Here is a 19048-nt window from a genome sequence, read left to right as displayed (position 1 = left end):
TCTAAACGATTCTATGAAGACTGCAAGGATTGCAATATACCCACCTGTATTTTTCTACACCAGGTAAACCATCTGAAGCTCTGCTCCAGACAAACTATACTCTATGTGAAGTGCTGCTGAGGAAAAATATGTAAGGAAATGGACAAGGGAGGCAACAAGCTCATTTTACCAGTTCAGAATTCAAGTCTATCAGTGCCAGAAGGCTGGTATTTCAAAGCAGTGTCTGATTTTGCTCTTCTTGTAGTACCTAACTAGGTGTTTACTGTTCTGCAACTACAAAGGAAAGGGGGGAGCTGGGCAGCTGCTGAAGTCTTGGGAAGGGACTGTACCACAAAAGGTTTGGTATGCAAAAATAAAAAGGGGGTAAGAAAACAGCTGCTTGCCAGGTTTGCACAAAACGGGTCGCTGCAAGGAGAGTGAGCTATACTTGTTTTAAAGATTAAAGGTGTACAGTGCACTGAAGTAAGACCAACTTTCAGCCAACTAGCTGAAAAGTCCTTTTGATGAGCCACTGGCCACTTAGCTTCCACAGGGATGGGATTTCTCAGGTGCCCCTGCCAGCTCCCATGCCACTGCAGCAGGTGACAACATGGGCTCTAGCACTAGCAACCCTCTCCTGAGTGACCTGTGCAGAAGGCTTGTTTGTGAATGGGCAGCATGCAGCACTGCTAATGTTTTTGAAAGCTTTAAGCTTTGGGAATTCCAAAGGTTTCTTTAAGCTGTCACAATGCAATAACTTCTCAGGCAGCACTTGCCAGTAACCCGGAGTGTAAGCAAGCTCTGCACACAGGTGTTACTAAAGCATGAGCTACATTCAGCAATGGTGACTCAGTCATACTAACGGGACTACAAGCTTCAAGCTCACTGTTAAATTCATATTCCTTCATTGGGAGTCAATTAGGTCCTGCAACAACTCCTAGCACTGTCAGAAAGGCTCTTTTCCTACAAAACAGAGCTTATGTATCACCTAATACAGAATATCACATGGCAAGCACTTTACATGCCTGGGGATTCAAGGTGAACTTCTTAAACCAAGTGAGTTTTTGAGAAATTCCATCTACAAAGCTGAAAAATGATTAGCGGGAGAGTTTTTAAATCTCCTTTTTATACAAACCATTATAAAAGTACTAAACAAATGGAAATAAATTAGTTAAGAACATAACTATTTATCCAGACCATAGTAGCCACTAGGAGGAAGTTGCCCCCCTCCTGCAAAATGCCTCACCCTAATGCTCAGATGTTTGCATCTGAGGTGAGGGAGAAAACAAGGCAATATTTTAGAGAAGAAACATCAAATAGTAAATATCAAAGCCTCCTTGTGACTCTTTAGAGGGCACATTTCAATACCAACAGAACTGTTGAGAGTTGAGAATACATACTTTGTTCATGTTCATCCTACTGGCCATCAAATTACTAATATAAAAGTTTGTCGGTACAACTCATACCTTAGAAACATAAATCGGGGTCTTTTACAGCCAATTTAGTTCAGGTAAAGCTCTGAAAAAAAATAACTGAAGTGTCAGATTCATACTTCCTCTGTTTCTATAATGAGCCTGTGGAAGTGCCTACACCACTGAAAATAGCACAAGGACATCATATACAGGAAGAGGTTTGCTGCAATTCAATTCAACATTGTTTTCCAATGTCTGTAATAAGCCATATCAGCTAAGACCACAGCTTCTGCACAGATTTCTCATAGAAAAAAGAAACAATTTGTGCCTGCACCTTTCTTTTTCCCACATACACAAACTCTTAATCCCAGGCAAAATTATCCTGCCAATCATACTATCACACAAATGCCCACAAAGCTAAAGTAAGTCTTTGGCTGCGTGTAAGCACATAGATACACCTGAAGTTTTCCCTAGCACCTCATCAGATCCAACCCTGAAGTATTACAGTATATATACACCTCTTCAGTTCTGAATATGTAAAATTATTGACATCAGGTGAACCACACATAGCACTCTAAACAGACAAGCTCAAAAATAAAAAACTCTTTCTGAACCATTATTGCCGTACCTTTACTATCTATATTACAATAGCATTTGAAGATTTCATTTCAAACTGATAAAAAAAAGCTTTTTCTTTTCCAGATAAGTAATATAAAAGATTTTTTTTTTCCTGGCCATAACTGGGAGAGGTGAAGAATAAACTTTTCCCACTAAAAAAATAAAAGCTAAGGTAGGGAGACATTTGGATGAGTGGTATGCCAGGCAATACACTTTTCCAACAGCAAATTTTCATCACACTTTAACTTCTCAATTATGATACAGAAGAAAACCTAGTATTTATCTCAGCAACTATATGCAAAGATATATGCTAACTACTATGAACGTATGTGCAAACATAATGTAGGAGAGAGGAGTCACTTACTTGATGGTCCAGGAGAGTCTCTGTTCTCACCATGATGCTGTGTACACATACATTTGAGGAATGAAGAACAGCAAACATAAAAATCCAGGCCAGGAAGAAGCAAGTGCACAAAAAGCAGCAGCAGCAGCGGGAAAGAAGGACAATGAAAACAGTGTTAGTTCATAACTAAAATACAACATGCACCTCAGTGCCAAAGGCAAGACCTACAGAGACTCAGCAGTTCAGAAAAGTTGAAGCAACAAATCTGACAAATATGCTTACAGAAAAGCCATTATTAGAAGCCATCATTAGTAAACAGCAACTGCCTCAACCACTTCTTCTGAGTGGAAACTCTCCAGCAGCAATTTAGTGCTCATATGACTTGATACACAGCATTTTTTAAGAAATTTTAAGCTGGAATGGTTTCAAAAGACTGAAGCTCTGAAGAAAGCTAAAGTAACACAAAATGTTTCCAAAAGCACTGCACTTTCAGAAAAGTGTTTTGGAAGGAAAAAAACCTTTAAAGACATCAGTAATATGCAAGCACCTACAAATGCTAGATCCAAGTCTATCTGCTTTTTGCATACAAACACAAACTTAGAAGGCACAGATTCAGTTCATCTACAAACACAGGTAACATTTGAAATTGCTCAGGATGCAAGACAAACAGTGCGGTTTTAAATTTAAGAGGATACTTCATATCTAAGTACTTCCATAGAACCAAGTTGCATAAAAAATAATTTCTCTCCCACTGAATCCATCACATACAGGCACTAAAGGATGGTAACTGCACAGTAATAGCCTGTACTCCTTTCTGATATTTGATCTGAAATCTTTTTTAAATCCTTGCTAACCAAGACCACAGTCAAGGCTGAGATCCTGCTGTGCTCAGCCATGTACACGTACAGGGCAAATTCCACTTACGTCTTAAAGGTTTTACTACCTTTGAAATCTGTGAATAGTAGAAAAGGAGAAAAAAGAATATTGATCCGCATGAACATTTCCTCCTTAAAAGTAAAATAAATCCAAACATGACATATCTTCTATATCCCAAATAAAAAACCTGTGCTCCATAAAGTGGAGAAATCCTTGCTCTGCTTTAAATAGGATCCAATCTTGCCTCTCTTATCAGGACTTAACAGCAGGAAATGTAAAAAAAGAAAAATCATAATCAAAATCTTTGCAAGCAGGAGTCTTGTCTTGCACTCCTGATCTCAAAACACTGATTCATTTTTTTTTATCCCTCATATCTGCCTAAGGGTGTTAAACTGTAAATTGACAGGGCAATGTGCAAATGCAAAGTACTGCAATCAATGTACAGCAACTGCAGTACACATCATTGGAAAGGTGAGGGAACCCTTCTTTCATAATTCTGCACTTTCTGGAACAGGACTTGATTGACCAGAAAAAACTGAAATAAAATATAAGCACACTTGGCAAATAACCTTCTATTCCTGCCAGAGACTAAATTCAGGTCAAAGAGTGAAACCCATGAACTTACCAGTAGTACATGAAAAATATTCAAGAATTCAACGGCTTTCAAGGCAAAGTGTTTATTCTTAATGTACAGATAACATACTGCAGACTTGGAAACTATTTATGTTCAGACTGGAACTGTCCTACCCTCTGCTGATTTTACATTCAAGAGAATAGTAGCTGACAAGAGAAGAAGCAGCCTGCAGAAACTGTACAGAGATCCAGCAGCTGACTGAAGGACTGGGAGCACTGCTATTCAGCACTGGGAGCACGGCTATTCAGCACTGGGAGCACGGCTATTCAGCACTGGGCTGCTTTATTTGTCACTGGGAGCCGGAAAGCAAGAGAACGGAGCTGGAAAAATACCTTGTACACAGACACAGAGGATCAGGAGTGCCTGAGGCTCAGCCAGATGTTCACTCGCAGCGCGGTACTTACGTGTGGAACAAACAGGAGAGAAAAGGCAGCGCGGCAGGTCCTGTCTCACTGCCTGCCTTGCAGGCAGCCCTGGCCAGGACACAACATGACACCAGAGAGCAGGGCAACCCGTCACCTGAGACGATGATGCAGGGGCTTTTCATGTAAATATTTTAGCATTGCATGGTTAATCCTATGAACTGGTACAAACAGCTCCTATGCCAGAGGCTGAAACACAAGCCTGTCTAACTCTGTCCTTGATCTTCTCCAACAGACATTCTGTTTACACACCAAACTCCCTCTGTTCCTGGTCAATCCCCTCTCTTCATTAGAGGTATTTGGTCCGTGTATTTACCTAAAACCTGCAGAATGTATATTTGTAAACATCAGTGCAAGATGTTAAGGTGAAATGAGACTATTTTGGCCAAAAAGACCATTTCATTTTCCAATGGCCTACTGCACCTCTATCATCTGCAATCCATGTCACTGCAGACTGGGGTTCCAAACCACTAAGGGAACAAAACATGACAGTTTTACTACTTCAATGTTTTCTCTCAAAAGAATGCCCTCAGGACATTCCTGTCCATCACCACCCACAACTCTTATTCTAAACATACAAAATTAAGAGAAACAAACACGTATTTCCAGAGGCCTCCCCTTATTTTCACATTATATAATTGATGACTCTGATTACAGATTACAGAACAAGTCCTTTGACAGGCTCTCAACACTACGTGATCAATTTCACTTCTACAGAGGCACAATTACTTTAAAAAGTTGCTACCAAAATATATAAAGCCTAGTCCTCCTCCCAGTAAAGTTTTTGACTAAGAAGTAAAACCAGCAATATAAATCCAGCAATATAAAGCATCACATGAGACAGCAGCTGTAATTCTGTTTTTCTTGAAAGGCAGCTCATGTGCTTCAAAAAAGCACTATTTTTAGACTCTCATTTCTCAGAAATAAAGCTTATAACAACTGCTACTAAACTTTAAGTTTTATCTGCCAAGTTCTACTAAAAAACAAAATCCTTTTCCTGTTGAATATTAGGGTAAAAAAAAAAGCATATGTCACACTAGCATGTCTGAATCTCATATTACGGAAGTTTTTTAAAAACACTTATTAGTTCTACAATCAAAACATAAAGCTAAATTTTTAATAGTCTACATGAACATTCTAAAGCCAAGTTTGAGTTTTCACCTTGCTGAAGATAATCTCTAATACGTGTAAACCATTAAAATTAATCCAGTTACATTTAAATTCAAGACCACTGACCCAATTCAGAAATCTGATCAATAAGAAGAACCTCTACTCAATGCTTCTAGGAAAAAAGGTACTTTTGTGTCTGTTGATGGATTAAGTAGCAAGGACTGACACTGACTGTACGAGTTATATTACAGGCAAATTATTTATTAAATATGTGTTTTAGCAAAAATTAGAAATGAGTAAAAATTACTAAAAAAATAATTTCAAAAAACAATAGTTTATACCATACATTTCCATGCAATATTCTAAGATCTGGGGCAGTGATACTTGATTAAATTATTATTTTATAGAAAAGTAGACAAAAACTGCTCTCAAGAACTCAAAGCAAAGCATCTATTATTTTGCACTGTTTTAATGGTGCTGGACTACAAAAATAGTTTTCTGAGTTGTCACAAGCCTTTGTCTTCAAATTTATATTCAGTACATATCAACCTAATTATTAGACAATAAGAGCATTTAACACAAGACTTTTCTGCCTATACTGATTCTGGAAAGGAAAGAGCACAGCGTTAAGGTCTGTGATCTCCCCATCTGTTCCTCTTTTACACACAAGCCAAAAAAGCAAGTTACAAAGCTGACACCTCTAAAAAAAGCTTTTTCAGATATCTCCTAGACACATCTCAAAGGACTTAAAAGTGGAGAAAACCGTTGATCAGTATTCCTCATGTACATTGCAACTCGTGTATTTCATTAATTCTACCATGACAATGGAATTTAAAAAGAAAAAACCCAAACAGATTGCCCCTAAAAGTCCAGAATACTGAAAATTTTTAAACAAGATTTTAAAAAATTTAAATTTCTGGGAAGTTTCAGGATTTGCATTGACTGAAGGTCTTCAAAATTACTGGGTCACTCTCTCTTAAAATATGTATGACATTTTTAATATTTAATTTTCACTTTTATTCACAATATACACTAGGCCAAGCATATTAGACTACCAAATAAGCTTTCAAAAATGTTTTTAACGCCTGTAGTGCAACACAGAAAACTTGACATTGTAACTGCAGTTAAGACAATTACCCCACTAGCTGGTATTTTGGCAAGAAATGCTTAGAGTACCCTATTACAATATACCATCAGTTAAAAAAAAATTATTGTGAGATGACACTTCAGAAGCACACAGGATGAAAGGCAATCTATCCTTACACTTAGCACTCTTCCAAAAGAGTCTTGGTAAAACAGAGACTCATTTTGAGGTACCTTCTTAACATCATGCTATTCTGAAGGAATGTCACAAATAGAAAAGTAGCACATTTTATGTTACTTTGAAGTGTTTTCTAAACTGGTACTTTTCTATATATTTTGAGGAAACAAGGAGCACAGCAACTGAACTGACAGGATTTTTTTAAAAAATAAAAATACCCTACTGCACAGGTGAGAGTTGATACTCATACTATGCTGCATCTGGGATATAGATGCATGGGCCAGCAGCAAACCAATGAATTAGTTCATTACAGAAAAAAGCCAAGAATTTTCTTAATGCACCGCAAAATAGTTTGTCTCCAAAATCATCACTTAAGATAAAAACAGTAATAAAATACTTGATCAAATTAATAGCTCCATGTAGTAGCTGACTATCACAAATAAAGTTTGTCAGTAATGAGGTGTTAAACTTGACCTTCACCTCAGTTACAGAAAACATCTCCTATTTTGCCTTTGGGAGGCAGTGTTTTGGAAACTATAAAACATTTCCTGCTTCAGCTATTAGAGTGCTTCTACATAACACAGCTTGTGGAAAAACTAAACTCTTAAATAATTTCAACATTTATGATGATGATGAAGCACAATAGTACCCACTAGCCTTTCCTGTTTTTAAACTGTGCTTAGAAAGAGCTTCACTGCTTCAGAAATTTTATAATCAGTACATCTTATCACTCTTACACCTCAGATTACTCTCATATAATTATCACTCCTTCTGTCTTTTCTGCTCCTCATTCCATCAAGAACTACATTATTTTTTCTATTGTCCGTAGTCACTAACTAGCAACGTGCCAATTAGACTGAGAGGAATACCTTTTTCCTTTGGGACTCTGAGACAAAATGCTAAAATCAAATCAAATCCAAAATCCAAAATTTTTTTTGAAGGTCAGCCCTCTTGCCATGAGAATCTAGTAAATGATACATGATACTACATGACAGTCCAAATGCATTCACCAGAAAAATATCAATTCAAACCAAAAGTGAACAGATTCAAGCCATTTAACCCTCTCCCTGCAAAAGCATCTTCACATTCATCTCATTACACAAAGGCACACTTAAGTTACTCACTGAATTTCTATCCAGTTCCCCATCAACTGGAACATTCTCCATGTTGCAAGGGCCCGTTCTCTGTCTCTATCAGTTAGAGTTCTTCCATCCTGCTACTTGAGATCCTAGAGAGGAAATCAAAAATGTAATAATTTAATTCCAAGGGCTGAAATCCATTAGAGAGCTACACTTTCTCTCCCCTATGTTTTAACAGGGTAAACATTCTTATATGGTAACTTCTGCATTTTACAGTTCCTCACAAAACATGAACATTTACCCATAGAAATCAACTTAGAAATGGACAGAATAGTTTCAAATAAAATGGCCAAAACAAAAACTACTCACAGAGGCAAGCATTTACTTCTACAAATTCGGGAGAGTTACGCAAAAAAAAGAAACCCACACGTTTTCCCCGTATTTCCCGTTGTTGCAGAGTTCCCAGCAGCACACCGCTCCCGCCCCACGGGCATGTGTACACCAACTGTTTAGGTACAAAACAAAGCTATTCTGGAGCAGGCAGGGTTGAGGGCTTCCCAGCATAACTCCAGAAACAACCACATATTGCTTTGTGGAACCAAAACACAGAAATTAAATAATATGTGCAAGCCAGCCCCTTCTGTGGCACAGCGGGCACTCATCTGGGGGTCACCACACACAGCCAGAAAGCAATGCCTCATTCTCTAAGCATTTCCTATTTACTTTTTTTGCAAGAGGATGAAATCTACAATGATCTTAGTATTCACTGCATATTTGAAGTCATTAGTGAGACAAGCACACAGTCTGGAATCAAGCAAAACTTGGTGGAAAGAAAGCGCTCTAACCATTGATTTGTTAAGCCAGTTTCAGGAGAGGTGCAGATCAAACTGGGATGCCTATTGAGATGCCCAGCTACAGCCCATCACTCTGCCTCTCTCTCCAAGAGCACCTTCAAACAAGACAGTAGTGGATGAGGAGGGTGTGTGCCTACCTGTTCAAAACAGTACAGCCAGTACTGCACAGGGAGAAAACCCTGTGGTCCCTCTGCAAAGCTGCTCTCACTCTGCCCTTCCTGCCAGCCACAGCAATCAGACAATTAGCCCAAGGACAATTTCTTTTTCCTTTTGTCTTGGGTGGGGTGAGGGGGCAGGAAGCAGCTAAATTACAAACTTAATTGCTAAACCAACACTTGAGCAAGAGCAGGGCTAGCTAGCATGGAGATGGTGAGGGGTTTTTTTTACGCTATGCTGTTAACATATTGTGCTTAATCTATGCATCGGGTTAATGGCAAGGTTTAGTAAAAACAGATTAAGTGAAAATGGAAGGGTGAGGTGGGAAGAATCATCACAGTGCTGCCAGGGAACCTGAGGAGCATACTGAATGTAGGACGGGAGAAAGACAAACAGATAACCAGAATACACAGGATCTCATAGTTCAAGGTCTGTCTCAGGAAACAGACACTAATGAAAACAAATCTCACCATAAAGAACAACTATCTATTCAACTGCTTTCAATGTTTTATTATAATTGTTTTTTTGGTTCTGTATTATGTAAAGCAAGTTAGAACTTTCCCTCAGGAAAAAACATACAGTATTAATACACTTTAGCAAATTACCGTAATATATGCCAGTAATCCACAAAAGGAACCATAAAAAAAATAGTTTAACAAAATTACTGTGTGCTAACAAAATTGCAAAGTTAAAAGCTTTCTATGACTTAGTCCAATGAACTGAGGAGGACCTTGCCCAAGCACCTGAGTAATTAACTGAGGAGGCACATAACTGGGAAGCACATGGCTAGATGTTCTCATGTAAATTAGAAACAGTAGACATCTGAAAGGAGATGACTGAAAATGATTAATTTGCATTAATAAAAGGAAAGCTGTCATTACCACAGAAAGAGGAATTCACCCCAAAGCTCTGTTTCGCAGAGCAGCAAGCACTGTGACCCTTACCTTCCACACCCAAATACGAGATGCAGATTGGGTACACCAGACTGCATGCATATTCAATTTACAGCAAACTCTTTTAAATAGGATGAAAAATGAGTGGCATTACAAACAGATATGTGCGCTGCTATTTAAAGCCATTTTTTTTTGCTTTTTTCAGTTACACAAACTTGTAACCACACTCAAGTTATCCAAAGGAACAGATCTTTGCTGACAGAACATTCAGCCTAAACCACTTTTAACGCATTTTTATGTTTAACAAACTTTTTTTAACTCTTAATTTTTATTGTCAATGCTCCTGGTGTAATCTGCTCCTCCATTTGTTCACATGACCACAGACACTACATCCTTCCTTATCTTAGTGTCAAGAGCAGTACCATCAGACAGGTAGCCTAATGTCTAATTCTTAGCATTCTGATCACTGTCCCAAAGACACTCATAATCCAGCAGGGTCCCAAAGGCTTCAGTGAAGTTTTCTGGGAAAGGGAAGGAAAAAATTCTACCTGCTCATGTTTAAGCAGTAAAGCAGCTGCAGAAATGGTTAAGGACTACCTTCCCCCAAGCTGTTTAGCTTATGAGTAGACAGCCAGCTTGGCTTATTTTTCTTGGCAAAATGAAGGCTGAAAGTGAACAATATTGCTTCTGTTATATGCCAAAATAAATACAAAGGAAGGAAAAGGGCTCTCTCAGCAAAAGGATGTTGCCAAAGAATCAAATAAGTATGAATAATAAGTTCTGGAGAACAGATTTATTTTGAAAATTACAGAACACTTCTAACCATCTGAGCCCCGAGGCTTTGAAACAACTTTCCAACCAATGTAGGGAAGGGGAATTTACTTATTTGTAAATGCAGCCAGGTTATTATGAAGAGTACTTCCACAAGCAAGCAAGCTCTTTTCTACTTTACCTAACCCAACCATTAGATTTGAAGATAAAACCCCAAATGCACCATTTTATTGATTTAGTGATTTTTTTTCGCTTTTAGGGAACATTCATTACATGCTTTTGCTGCTCTCTGTAACATTCACAAGTGTTTGCAATTTGGTCAACTTGAGGTTTTAATTAACAAATGTTCCTTGACAATCTTAATTCTTAAAAGCTTAAGTGTTCAGGAGGGCACATGCAAAATGAAATTATTTGAAAATAACTCTATAATGGCATCCAGCTAGTCAGCAATTTTTCCTTTATAGACAATGGATACAATCATGCACTCACAAATGTATTACTTATTTTAAAGCACCTGTACCAATCAGACAAATCCTGCCACAAAATAAGCACATTCTCTCCAACTGTGAAGAAGGTTGAGCAGGTCGAAAACACGTATTTAAACCAGAAGGGAAATGTTTTCTTCTTATCACACAATCTATAACCTGTCCTGTTAACACCTGCATTCCATCTTATTTTTGATGATGACACCAAACTGTGTGGTGCAGCTGACAAGCTGGAGGGAAGGGATGCCATCCAGAGGGACCTCGGCACGCTTCAGAGCTGGGTCTGTGTGAACCTCAGGAAGTCAGTTCAACAAGACCAGGTGCAAGATCCTGCACCCAGGCTGGGGCAATCCCCAGGACAAACACACTTGCAAGCACAAACACCCAATGCTGGGTGGAGAACAGGTTGAGAACAGTCCTGAGGAAAAGGAATTGGGAATACTGGTGGATGAAAACTAGACATGACCTGGCAACATGTGCTTGAAGCCCAGAAGGCCAACTGTACCCAGGGCTGCATCAAAAGAAGCGTGGTCAGCAGGTCAGTCCACCAGGTCATTCACAGCTCTACTCTGCTTTCATCTCAGGACAAATAGATATTAGAAAGAAATTCTTTACTGTGAGGGTGGTGAGGCATTGGAACAGGTTGCCCAGAGCAGCTGTGGATGCCCCATCCCTGGAAGTGTTCAAGACCAGGCTGGATGGGACTTTGAGCAAACTGGTCTAGTGGAAGGTGTCCCTGCTCATGGCAGGGAGTTGGAGCTAGATGGCCTTTAAGGTCCCTTCCAACCCAAACCATTCTGTGGTTCTATGGTTTTAACAGATTGCTTCAGCCATTGGTAGTTTTTGTAACAATTTGGTTTTCAGTTTGTTGCACCTTGAGAAAAGGAAAATCCTCCTTAGGTCTCCCACATAAGGAAAGAAAAATATGCATCAATGAAAGCTACTACCCTGCATGAACAGGATCTTTTCTAACCATCTACAAACATGCATGCTCAAAAGTCCTATGGGAAGAGGTAGGACAACAATTCCTGCCCATTAAAAAAAAAATAATTTCAAGAGCCATAAAATGGATGTCTCAGTACTATACTGTTATACAATATTATCTTAGATGTAGTTACACAGACCACAGACTAAAAGCAGCACAACTTAGGTCCCTTGGCATGAGAGAAACTGCAAGCTTTTGTTCAGTCCTGTAGGGATCAGTGAAGTGGATACGGCAGCGTTCTGCATTGACTTACATATTCCCTATGTTAACCAGACTACATAAGCTTTTATTGCAGGTTATGTTTGTTTAACTAAATACAGGGTTTACTAGGCAATGTAAGGCCCTTTTTCTGCCAGCATAACAAGAGCTCATCACCAAACATGATATTTGTTCCAGGCACAAGAGAGTTTAGCCCTGACACCATGGCAGTAATACCCTATTGGTACTATATTTATAACATTAAATCATAATTCAATTCACAAAAGGACTCTTCTTCCCCTTCTCCCCCACAAGATTAGCTTCAGTTCAAACACTCCACTACATCTGGAGAGTTTCATCAAGAGTCCCCACTGTCCCCACGCAAGTTGCTGAATTTCAGCCAAGGTGCAGCCACAAAGTCCAAGTGGTAGAGATGACCCCTGAATCTAATGCATTTTCTTTTTAGTCAATGGACCAAGTTACTTGAACACCTGCATACTGTATTATATAGGCAGGTTTTAGCTTTCTTCCTAAGGACTATCACCTACGGTCATTAGATAGGGCACTTGCACTGTGATACTGCTTTGTGATCTGTTACAGTATCACAGTACCCTCCTGCACTCCAGCACCAAACCTCACAAGCAAGGCCAGCCTCACCGTGACCTGCCCCTGGGCTGCGTGGTGAAACGGCTGCTGTGTTCTGGACAGCCTTTCCAAAGGGAAGCGTGCTCCTGGGCTCTGACCTCCAAATTGACCTAAGCTCTGCAGGTCGCCTGCCTTCTTTCCCTAAAGCCTAAAATAAATAGAAGCATTTAAATTGTCTGATATGAGTATCAGATAAGAAAATACTGTAAATTTTTTTTAAGATGACACAAGCATAATTATATATTGACTTTAAAGATCAATGTGGCAGCAAGCAAAGGCAAGGCACACAAAGAGAAAACAAAACTAGTTCTTAGAGTGATGTCAAGAAGGATAAAAATTCACCTAGGTCCTTGCTGTAAAGCAGAGTCACAACAAGATGGATCCTTCACAGAAGGATGTCTAGACAGCATTTGAGTATCTCCAAGAATGAAGACTACACAATCCGCCTGGCCAACCTGTGCCAGTCCTTGGTCACCCTCCCAGTCAAAAAATGTTGCTGATGTTGGGATGGAACTTCCCATGTTTCTGTTTGTGCCCATTGCCTCTTGTACCTCTTGAGCACCACTGGAAAGAACCTTTATCTGTCATCTTTATACCCTCCCTCCAGGTATTTATACACATTGATGAGTTCCCCCTGAGCCTTCTCTTCTCCAGGCTAAACAGACCCAGCTCTTTCAGCCTTTCCTCACACAAGAGATGATCCAGGCCTTTGATCATCTTCATAGTCCTTCACTGGACTCTCTCCACTACATCCACATCCCTCTTGTACTCGGGAGCCCTGAACTGTACACAACACCCCAGATATGAACTCAACAGTGCTGAGTAGAGAGGAAGGATCACCATTCTCAACCTGCTGACAATGCCTTATCTAATGCATTCAGGAACACCATACATCTTTATGGCAAGGGCAGGTTGCTGACTCATGTTCAACGATCTGTCAGGATAACCAGGTGAACTCTAGGTAAGCAGTTCTGTAAGGTCCATGACAAAGTTCAAGGTAATACACTTGAGAAAGGTATCTAAGTGCTAAAACAAACCAAAAAGAACAAGTTTCCTAGACATCAAGAGCTAACTATAACAGTTATAGCTACCTACAACTCCTAAGAGGTATAGGATCAGTTTTAAGAGATTAAAGAAAATCTACACCCTAAATCTAACTAGGGTGATCAAACCAAGGCTCTCAAAAAATCTGAGTGTCTTTCATGCTGTTGTATGACTGCTGAACGCACTGTCACTTTGCTCCATGCAGCGGGGGAGCACAGAAGGCAATAAAAGTACATGTCTTACTCTCAAGGCTCTTTGAATACAGTGCACCAGAGGAAGAGCAGCCTCCTGGTTGTAGCGCAAGGCCACGGATCATCTTCCTCAGCTAACAAGTCTGCACACCAAGTACACTTCATTATCAAGCTACAGATTAGGCCAGCTTCTTGCACATGACACAGTGCCACTGCATGCCAAGTACCCCATGTTTGCTGAGATCAGTTCCAAGAAAGCAGGAACTGAAGCAGAGTTACTGGTAAAAATGGAGGAGGGGCAACAGGGTCAAAAAATTCAGCAGAAGATCAATCTGAGAGTTGAGTAAATCTCTAGATTCAATTTCTTCTACTGTGAAGTCAGTCCAAACTGACTTCACAGTAGAGCTTAACAAAACCAGTAATTATATAGGGGAAGTCATAGATGGCAAACTGCATAGTTACATTAACTCTGAATTGCAACATTTGAATGCTCAAAAGTCTGCTACAAGTATAACCACACCAGAATCAACAACTGCCTCAAGTCCCCCAAGTACACTGTGATCCCTTAATGCTATCAGGCACCAAATCTACCCTTATGAAACACTTCCTTCCACCCTGAGTTTCATCACCTGCCTTCTCATTTCCTGAATAAACAGTCCACATGTAGAGCAAGCTGTTTCCTCTGTTTCTGTATTGCTGTTTTCAGAAGGGAAAAAATATCAAATACCAAACCACCAAAAAACCCCAGGAAAGTTGAAGTGCTTAAGAACAGGACTTGAAAACATCTCTCATCTATAAAAATCCTGGCATAGTCCAGATACCTCTTCTATCTTTTGAGAGAGTTAGATGGCAACAAAGGCCAAGGAAAGCATAAAAAATTTCTGAATACCCACTGCAACTTTAATAATTACTACCTTAAACTGGTGGTCCACAGACAAACTTGTCCTGAAAAAAATGAAGGAGTACAGAAAAGATGGTAAAAGTCACCTACAGGTACTAAATCCCAACATTCTCTCTAAAAGCTTGAGTACCTACGGTTCTGGAGCCCTTTGGCCATTGAAACACACTTCAAAGCTCCCAAACTTATCCCAGTCTTCATGATACGTATTCTGCAAGACTGTTCCCATGATTCAAATGAGTTGCTTGTCTTAATGGTAAAAACATCTGCTTCTTCACTTAAAGGTTGTCTAGTTATCTGCAGCATTATACACTTCACTTCCACAAGCCATTTTTACCTGGGGCTTGGTCTAACTTTGGAACATAAAAATAAGAGAGACAATAAAGCACTGATTTTGTTCAAGACAGAACCTATGAAGCTTCATAAAATACTCAGATTTTTTGTTTGTTTCACTGTAAAGTAGGGAAAGAAGATTTATTCAAACCTTACGACACCAAATCTAGCCTTTTATCCTTACATAAATTTTTATATTTTATAATAACTTTGCTGCAGTAGTAACCAGCAAAATAACTAAGTGGGTGTCATACACCACCTCAATACAAGGTCAAAATGGCCGATGATAGTCTAGATTTTGAAGAAAAAAAGATGGGCTAAAACTAAGTGGTTAAAGACACTGCAAACCATATTACTTTTAAAACTCCACACTGCGATTTTCTTTCACATCTGACAAGTTACTAGTAACAGGCTCTCACATGGTACTCTCTGTCTTATCTCTCATTTTAGCAGCTGCATGAAGAGGAAGTGTGACACACTCTTCTAGAGACAGGTGAAAGGGATTAGGAGATTACCAGTCCTCCACACCTGGTCCTTACCACCTCTTTCCCCACAGTGGCTGAGGGACTGCCTGCAGACTGTCTGTGCAGGTGCTCCCTAACCTTCTTCAGTCAAAAGGCATCCCCACTACTGCAAATTATTTTAAACACACACTCACAGAATGTCTGTCATTTAAACTGAGCTAGGTCGTGGGACTTCTGCAGGTCTGGCGCTGCAGTGGTAACGAGCAGCTGAGGGACAGCTTTTCACTCACCTCACTCCAACCCTAACAGCCTGGGTAAGCACGGACTGTGTTTACAGCTACAGACCCCCCCAACACCAACTGGAAACTACTTCAGGAAATGAAGGGAATCAAGCCAAGCCAAAAGGAAAAGTAATGTTGTTGTTGTTAGACATTTGTCTTAATTGAAAAAGTAAGATAAGTCAGCAGAGATGTTTCCATAGACAAGATGGACAGGTGGCAGAACAAATCCTTCTGATTCTGATGCCAAAGTGGAATCAGTTGCCCTCCAGAGAGAACAAATATATCTGGATTTCTTCCACATGGAACTTTCCAAAACAAAACCCAAGACTACGAAAAACATTTTAAGAATGTAAGAATTAATTCACTGTGCTGAAAAACCCTCAATAAGAGAATGTTAGAAGTCTACTTCAATACATCAAATGATGTATCTAAACATTTTAGTTATAATGAGATCATAGATACAGAAATATTTTAAGTCTCATCTGCAGGTCAAGAATACAATCTACTTCATAAGGAATAAAGTTTCAGAAAGCTATCCTGAGAGTATATCTAAACTATTGCAAATAATCATACTATTACAGATCAATTAATTATTAACTGCTAGATAAACTGTATGTGACTAGGTGAGTGCTTTTCACCTACTGCAAATAAAGTAAGAAGTTAGCTTAAACTACCATAAAGTTCCTGTATCTCAGAAGCTGCAGAGATTTTGCCTGGACAGATAGGTACCAACACTGGTTCACTGCCACATCAGATGCTATTGCAACTGAATTCCTAAATGAATCCAAAAAAAATTCCATTAAATGAATAATATACCTCCAAAACTGAGTCACTGCAAAGACCAGTTTTCTAACGGTAATTCTACTAGGCTTTTAGCTCTTCCTTCACACTATGTATTTTGCTGCCTCTGAGAACTGAAAAGGATGCCCAACTTATTTTCAAGAGGTGAAAGAAACCTTAAGGCTTCTTTTAAATTTTCACACTTGTTGAAAGGATACCCTAAGTGTCATAGCTCCCAAAGGCCTACCAGTACAGAACCACTTTTCTGTACCCCAATGGCTGTTTCACCAAAGTAGGAACTGAGATTACCTAATGAGCACCATGAATACACTTCACAGGAGCTCAGTTAAGAGAGTTTTAACTACAATCCTAATTTCTGCTCTAAACTGAAATACCATAAAATAGAAAAATCAATGCAAGTTCCAAGATGAAAAATATGAAAGAAGACTTAACACAGACAAACAAGTCTCAGTTGAGCTGTGTTGGCTGTACTACAGTTATGTTATGTGAGAGGTTTCTTAAAAAATGGTCTTTCTGCAAGCTGAAATGCAGATATTTCAAACAGGAACTTTATGTTTATTCTCATGTACAATTTAATTTTCTTATTTTAGCAGCAGTATCTCTTCTTGATATTAAAACAGAGTTGATGACATAAGAAATGGCCTTCATTTGTATTTCTTTTGGCTAGTGCTGGAAAGTAGTTTACACAAGTTTAAGATACAGGATATCTGTACAAGAATTTAAGAACAAAAGGTCAGAGTAACCTACTGCAATAGGAAAAACCCTAGAAATCCTAACTTAAAGTAGTAGCAGGTTCAAACAGGCAGCAATAGTATCTGGTTTACACATCATGGTTTATTAAAAAGCTTTAGAAAGTCTAATTTAGATTTCCATTGGTTCTGCCAAGTTTGGGGTTTTTTTCACTCTAATGCTAAAGTAAAATGAGCTGATGAACCCAACTTTGCTTTTTAGATGTCAGTGCTGTTCTACATAATCACAGTTCAGGATCTTTCATAGGGTTTTTGGCAGGGTTGGTTTTTTGTGTTTGTTTGTTTATGGTTTGTGAGGTTTTTTGGGGAATCCTAGGGAGGAAAGTTGGGGTTTTTTTGGGAGGTTCTTCATTGTTGTTCTGTGGGAGTTTTTTTAAATACAGGGAAAAAAAATATTACAAATAGATTTCTTACAGGTTTAACAAGAACTAGTGCTTTTAGCACCAAACATCTGAGCTTGTCTTCTGAAGCTACTGAGTAACTGCCAATCAACTTTGATTTGGAAATGCTGCAACAATCTCACATAGCTTTTAGTTTAACAGGATGAACAGCAGTATTTAAACAATATAGCCTGATCCACAGGAACTGTACAACAGTATTGCATTGCAGACTTGGCAAGTGACCTAACAATAAACCTCTTGTTTACCTACCCATTTCTATTTTACAAATTACAAGCTCCTCTATGACATTTCTTTGGGCAATGAGAAGCACCTGACCTGCCACAACAAACGGCCAGGGAAGAACTACAAGCACCATCAAGTGACAACTTACCTGCAATTCACAGCCTTCAGAAATCAGGTCAGTATCACTGCCTAATGTCAGCCAGGCCACTGCTCACACTATTTGCAACAAACAAGCAACTTATATAAAAGTTACTTTTGACAGAGGTGAAAATAGAAGTCAAGCCTTTCACAGATCAAAGCCAGCCCTCAAAAACAGAAATTAAACATATCCCATTTCTGAAGAGCAGAATGCTTTTTGCTCCCAGTACTGCAAGGAAACACCAAGACTTTTCATAGCAAGAGCCACATATTATCAGGATACATTTAATGTTCTGCTTCAGAGACCAATATAGAAGATACTATTTTTTCTGCTTGAATCAACTGAGTACGTGTCATGGTTGGGATAAAGGGTTCTGCTCCTTGACAGCCAGGGAGTGGCTGTAAGCACAGACAGGAAAACAAAGCCTTGACACTTCCTTGGAAGTTCTTTGAAATGCTTCGGAGAAGAAAACAGGGGAAAAAATGACATCCTTGGCAAAGCATTATTCTGTCCAAGGCTAAACAAATATTTAATGGATAAGGCACCTCCTCCTGCCCTTCCATCCAGTTTACTTAAGTACTGGGAATTCTCTTTCCCATAAAATGTTTTAAAGGGGCCATCAGATAGCTTGAGCACCTGATTTAAAGTGAATACAATCCTCTCAGCTGCGCAATCCCATAGGACTGTGTGATAGGAAGTTTTGAATCCTGCCTCCTCACCCTCCCCTATCCAGCCCCTCAATACTCAGCAAGTTAAAGGAGCTAGTTAAGTGGCAAGAGACATCAGGTAATTTAGGAATGCCGG

General features: G+C 39.2%; 1 protein-coding gene across 8 annotated transcripts in view; it reads right to left on the bottom strand.

Annotated features, from left to right (window-relative positions):
• Positions 1 to 19048, bottom strand: part of OSBPL8 (oxysterol binding protein like 8) — an 85440-nt gene that overhangs the window by 48703 nt on the left and 17689 nt on the right. For 7 of the 8 annotated variants that reach the window (XM_082280517.1, XM_082280515.1, XM_082280511.1 and 4 more), the window contains one exon: positions 7780 to 7883. The exons of the other annotated variant lie outside the window; for it this stretch is intronic. Coding sequence is in view for 4 of the 7 variants with exons in the window: in XM_082280511.1 (XP_082136637.1) it covers position 7780 (1 nt within the window). In the remaining 3 variants the exon portion in view is untranslated. The remainder of the gene's footprint in view (positions 1 to 7779; positions 7884 to 19048) is intronic. 8 annotated transcript variants of the gene reach the window in all.

This window comes from Coloeus monedula, assembly GCF_965178545.1.
Source record: "Coloeus monedula genome assembly, chromosome: 4".
In the NCBI taxonomy this organism is placed as follows: Eukaryota; Metazoa; Chordata; class Aves; order Passeriformes; family Corvidae; genus Coloeus; species Coloeus monedula.
Note: the sequence above shows the minus strand (reverse complement) of the source record. Positions and strands in the feature narration are given on the sequence as shown.